Below are 6000 nucleotides of genomic sequence, written 5' to 3' on the forward strand. Positions count from 1 at the left end.
TCCTACCCCCTCCTCCTGTCCTCTTTCCTTTCCCTCCCTATTCCTGTTCCCTCTCCTTTACCTTTACAGATACTTTCCCCCAATAAATTCCAATTCACTTAACCCCATCTTGACATCTGCCTCTCAGAGGACCCAAGGTCTAGACTATACCAACAGTCTAGCCTCCAGACCCTTTACAGTTTGGATATATTCTCTAATTGTCCCCTGAAACTCACCATTGCTTCTAGATAAAGCTTTTAAAGACAGCCTCTATATAAGTTTCCTACTGTTGCTGTAACAAATTACCAAGAACAGTGGCTTAAACCAATATAAATTTATTACTTACAATTCTGGAAGTCAGAAGTCCAAAACCAGTCTTACTCAACTAAAATCAAGGAGTTGGCAGGGCTGCATTCTTTTGGGTAACTTTAGGAGAGAATCCATTTCCTTGCTTTTTCCAGCTTCTAGAGGCTGCCCACATTCCTTGGCTTATGGCCCCCTCCCATCTTCAAAGCCAGCCAGCATGGACAGTCAAGTCTCTCACTTCACAGTCACTTCACAGTGCTCTGACACTGACTCTTCTGCCTCCCTCCTCCACACTTAAGGGCCCTTGGATGATTACACTGGGTCCACCTGGATAATCCAGATCAACCAACATATTTTAAAGTCAGCTGATTAGCAACCTGAATTACCCCTTGCCATGTAACTTATTCACAGGTCTGAGGATTAGGATGCTGACGTCTTTAGGAGGTCATTATTCTACCTACTACAGCCTCCAAAGCCATTCAGTCTACTTTCAATCCTCTTCTTCAACCTCATCTGAAGCCAATTTTAGAACACATATCACACTCCAAGGAGTATGTCCCCCTCAAAGAACACCATGTATTTTCACATCTTTTTGTATCTCCTCTTGTTGCTCCCTCCACCTACAATGTCCTTGCCAATCTTTTCCACCTGGAGAACACATCATTCAAGAACTGGCTCCACTCATGGCTACCACAAACTGCTGTACAGTTCATGTCCTACCCAAAGGCATCTGGTAAGGCTGAGGTGTGGGAGCTGAAATCCAGCCCACTTTCAGCTCCACCAGCCAGGCCTGAGGCTGCAACCACCAGGAAGAAGGGTAGCGTGCCCAGAGGAAAGACCTTTCTCTAAGTCATCTGGCCAGAAAGGGCTCTGCACAGAATAACTCAACCTTTTTCCCCTGATTACACCATCCTCTAACTCCAGAGCACTGCACATATTTACTAGCATTACATCTGTCAAAATGTATCAACCCCATCCCACCTCCCTTGAGATACAGACAGGTATTTTTTTTCCACCTATTTTTACCTAAGCCTCAACAACAACCTGTCAAAATGTTCCAAAATGTCTCTGAATCAAATTGTTCAGTATTTCACCAGTGAGGCTACTGAGCACCACCTGTGTACTGTCCACTGTAATAAAACTTCTATGCACAAATTCTACCATCTGAGAGCCATATGGTAGGGTCTGCCCCTTTTTACATACAATCTTCTCTGATTGTATTCTAGTATTGCTAGCCATGGCAACTGATTCCATACTGCATTTATTTCTTAAGAAAATATTTCTAAAACTTAAAAAAAAAAAAACAGAACAATACTTACCAGGAAAAAAAATGTTCCTTCAACTTAGTGAAAAGACTGGGATTCAAACATTTGTGCAACACAGTAAAGCATGGTGGTCTGGAGCCCTGGCATTAGACCTATACCCGCTGGATTAGAACTTTTCCCCTTACTATCAATAGCATTTTCACCTCCTGTTTAATGTAGTGCAAATTATTTAGCCTTGCTGTGTCTTAAAGTCTCCTCACTTATATAATGGGGACTATCTCATAGGGTTGTTTGTTGTGAGAATATGGCAAATCAACATGTATAAAAGCTTGATAAATGTTAATAATTATTATTAAAACAAGAGACCAAAAAGAACGGACCCACGTTACCGAGCAGAATAAAGCCACCTGGAAAAGGTCAGTGTGCACCAAACATCTAAACACTAAAGGTCTTCTCAAGGACAAGCACTGTGGGACCCATCTTTGGGGAGAGCAAAGCAGGTATATCATCAATGACCTAGTGGTAGAGTTGACAAAGAAGTTAAAGCCAGTCATCACAGCCTGCTGATGACTGCTATAATAAAGGCATATACAAAATGCTACAGACACACAGCAGCCCTAACCCTACCTCGGGAGGTCAGGAAGAGAAGTTGGAGGTAAATCTTAGAGGATGAGTAGGTGTCCCTAGGGTTGGGGAAATGGGACTGCTCACTGCAAGCAGTGGAAACATCAAGTACCAGGACAAGAAGCATCAAGGAGCATGGCCAATTCACAAAAGTGCAGGTTTTTCTTTCATGTGTGCCTACCACATACCACTTGGTTTATATACATCACCTCATTTTAGCCTTACAACACTCTGGGTGGTTAATAATCTCTGTTGAATAAAGAAACTGAGACACACGGACATAAAGAAATTTGGCGAGTCAACACCTGAACTGAGTGACATTTAAACCAGGTCTGCCTGACCACAAATAACTTACTCTTTCACTGGACTAGAACACGCTGACACATTGAAGTGTTTGACCACTTTCCTGAAAATAACTGTGAGCCAAGGAAGGGTTTTAATCACGAGTAAAACAATTGGATCTCATCTTGGAAATAATCATTCTAGCAAATATGGAGGACAGATTAGAAGGCAGTAAGGCCTAAGGGACAAATCCCACCACCTGTTTTAGTAACTGAAGTTTTGCTATGCCCAATTAAGTATTTCCATGGCAAGCTTTTGTGTTACAATGGCAGAGTTGAGTAGTTCCACCCTTACAACCTGCAAAGCTAAAACTATTTACTGTCCTGTCCTTTACAGGAAAAGTCTGCTGACCCATGTTACAAGCAATAGCTACTGTAGTAACCCAGGCAAGAGATGATGGAGCCTGAACTAAGGCATAGCACTAGGGATGGAGAAGCATTTGAGAAATTTAAGAAGCAGAGTTAATCACCACTGTGACTAACTGAATGTAAGAGTGGTAAGACGGAGGCCTCTAGGATTACTCCTAGGTTTCTAGCTCATCAGTCTGCTTAAGTGGTGGGGCTAGGATGGGGCAGCCTAAATAATGGTCCCGAAATATGCCCATATCCTAATCTCCAGAACTGTGGATATTATCTTACATGACAAAAGAGACTTTGCACAGTAACTAACAATCTTGAGATGGGGAGATTATCCTCAATTATTTGAGTAAACCCTAAATGTGATCAAAAGTACCCTCACAAAAAAAGGATACAGGTAGATTTGACATAGAACAGGAGAAGGCAGTGTGTCCATGGAGGCAGAGACTGGAGTAATGCAGCCACAGGCCAATGAATACATCCACCAGAAGCTAAAAGCAGCAAGAAACAGAATTTCCCCTAGAGCCTCTAGAGGGAGTGTGTCCCCACTGACACCGTGATTTCAGCCCAGTGAAACTGATTTCAGACTTCTGGCTTCCAGAACTGTAAGAAAATAAATTCCTGTTGTTTTTAGACAACAAATTTGTGGTAATTTGCCATGGTGGCAATACGGAAATAACACACAGGATTGTGAATTTAGAAGAAAAAGATAATGAACTCAGTTTTAGATCTGCAGCATTTAAGGTATCCTATGACACAAATAAAGACATCCAGCACAGTCAGAAAAAAAAAAGGATATGAACTCAGAAGAGCTCTGGGTAGAATGCAAGAAGTTAGAGTCACAAGAGTAAACCTTCGGATTACACAAGAGAAGAGAACAGAGTGAGAAGAAGCAAGGGGTGAGGCTCTCCTCCTGAAGCAATTCCAGTCAGATGAAGAAGGGCACAAAATGCAATCTGACAGTAATTTACCTTACAGTGGCTTATTGAGGTGCTGTGTATACAGCAGCAGTAGTAATGTAACAGGTAATATATGGGATATTTATGCGTCAGGCATTGTGCAGAATACTTTACATGCATTCTTACTAACTGCCCATAACTTATAAGGTAGATATTATTATGCCTTTTAAAGACAAGAGAAGCAAAGTAACTTGCCCAAAGTCACTCATCAGGCAACCAAAAGCCAGAATCAAATCATCATCATCTTAACTTAAAAGCCCAAAACAAACTCTAAGCTCCATCTAACCTTAGTTTTGATCTAAGCGTTGTTTAAAGAAAAGCTATACCAGCATGACACGTGATGACTTTAATTCCAGATATATTCCATACGTTAAATCCCCGATTACACTGCACTAGAAGGGGGCAATCACTGAAAGGCTACGTGAGGTGGGTGAAGGCCAACAGCCGTGGAATTTAGGAGGAAGGAAAAGAAGGGGTAGTGGCAGCCCCAAGAAGCGTGAGCTGGGAAGAGATCTAGAAGTCAAAATGATAACTACAGGGGCTTCCCTGGTGGTGCAGAGAGTCCGCCTGCCGATGCAGGGGACACGGGTTCGTGCCCCGGTCCGGGAAGATCCCACATGCCGCAGAGCGGCTAGGCCCGTGAGCCATGGCCGCTGAGCCTGCGCGTCCGGAGCCTGTGCTCCGCAACGGGAGAGGCCTCAACAGTGAGAGGCCCGCATAACGCAAAAAAAAAAATTTTAAAAAATAAAAGAAAATGATAACTACTACATTCATCTGGGAACATCAGCTACATTGTGGGAATGGCAGGTACCAGAAACAGACCAAGAGTCCAGCTTTTCTATAGCAATTCTTGGATGGGGACATGAAACAAGTAGAAAAAATAAGCATAGGAAGGATGGTGATGAGAGATGCAAGACTAGCTTAACGATTAAAAGCAAAGGCTTTGGAATCAGAAAGACGTGAGTCTAGGTTCCAGACAAGTTTCTTACCCTCTTGGAGCCTCAATGTTCTCATCTGTAAAATGGAAATAAGACCCAATGCCTCAGATCAAGTCAAATAATTAATGGGAAGCACATGGTGAGTGGCTTAAAATGTGTCATTACTTACCATTACTGTTGTTAGTATTATTTTTATGAATATTTCTATACCTATTATAGCAATTAATCTCCCTATGCTTAAGTACCACTGCATTTCCATCATTTTATCAAGACAAGTGTGGTGAGCAGAAGAGCAGCCTGGACGGTCAGGAGGCCTGGGTTGTGGCACCCAGCAGCCCACCTGTGGCCTCAACAGGGCCCCGGCTGGCACCTCTCACCCCACTCCCTTCTCCGGAACTAACGGCTTGCTCCCCAGGCAGGGTACCAGTGACAGGTCGGCCCCCTCGTCTGTGCAGCCCAGCGCAGCAGGGACATGTAGCCCCGCAGCCGGCCCGCGCCCCCTCCCCGGCGCCGGCCTCACCTTCTCAAAGTTCTGCATGAGGCGGCTGATAATCTCGCGCTCGACCTGCCACTCGGGCTTCTTCAGCTGCTTCCTCAACTGTTTTTTTTGGCTCTGCTTGTGGCTGTGTTTCTTCTTCCAACGATTGAAGCTCCGCACCGGGTCGGGCCGAGCTCCTGGACCCTGAGAGGCGGAAGTTTTGCCCATCGCGGCGGTGGCGACAGCGCACACGGTACCCAAATACGAGATCAGGCCCGGAGGACGTACGGCACTAAGACAACGAGGAACCAGCGTGGGGAAAGAGGACGACTGCGCGTACGCGAAACCACAAGCCCGCCCCCGGGCTTTCGAAACGTGGGCATGCGCGGTGTTCACAGCTAGAAAAAAGTGGGCGGTGATTGGCGACTCGGAATCCACAGAGCGGAGCGGAGCAGGCTCGGGGAAAACGGAAACCGGGCAATCTGAGGAAGAGGGCGGGGCTGAGTGGTTCCTAAAGCACGCCGGCGCTTTAAATAGACGCATGCGTGCTGGTTGCTGTTACTATGGTGAGGTCGTACAACTTAACACTGAAAGGCCGTAACTTTGCTCTGGGTTTTCCTTCGCGAACCGGGCGCTAACACCACTAAGCGCCCCTCCACCCCTCGCCACACACACACAGACACACACCGCCCCACCCCCCGCCACACACACATATACACACACACACCCATCTGTGAATTATAATTGTGATCC

At 45.2% G+C, this 6000-nt stretch overlaps 1 protein-coding gene across 1 annotated transcript in view; it reads right to left on the reverse strand.

Annotated features, from left to right (window-relative positions):
- DDX10 (DEAD-box helicase 10) overlaps positions 1–5560 on the reverse strand; it is a 281032-nt gene extending 275472 nt beyond the window's left edge. Inside the window, exon 1 of the mRNA XM_024766407.1 lies at positions 5290–5560. Within this exon, the coding sequence (XP_024622175.1) occupies positions 5290–5475 (186 nt within the window). The 5' untranslated portion in view covers positions 5476–5560. The remainder of the gene's footprint in view (positions 1–5289) is intronic.
- Between the last annotated feature and the right edge of the window lie 440 nt (positions 5561–6000).

The sequence above is a fragment of the Neophocaena asiaeorientalis genome, unplaced genomic scaffold, assembly GCF_003031525.2.
Source record: "Neophocaena asiaeorientalis asiaeorientalis breed wild unplaced genomic scaffold, Neophocaena_asiaeorientalis_V1.1 scaffold623, whole genome shotgun sequence".
NCBI lineage: Eukaryota > Metazoa > Chordata > Mammalia > Artiodactyla > Phocoenidae > Neophocaena > Neophocaena asiaeorientalis.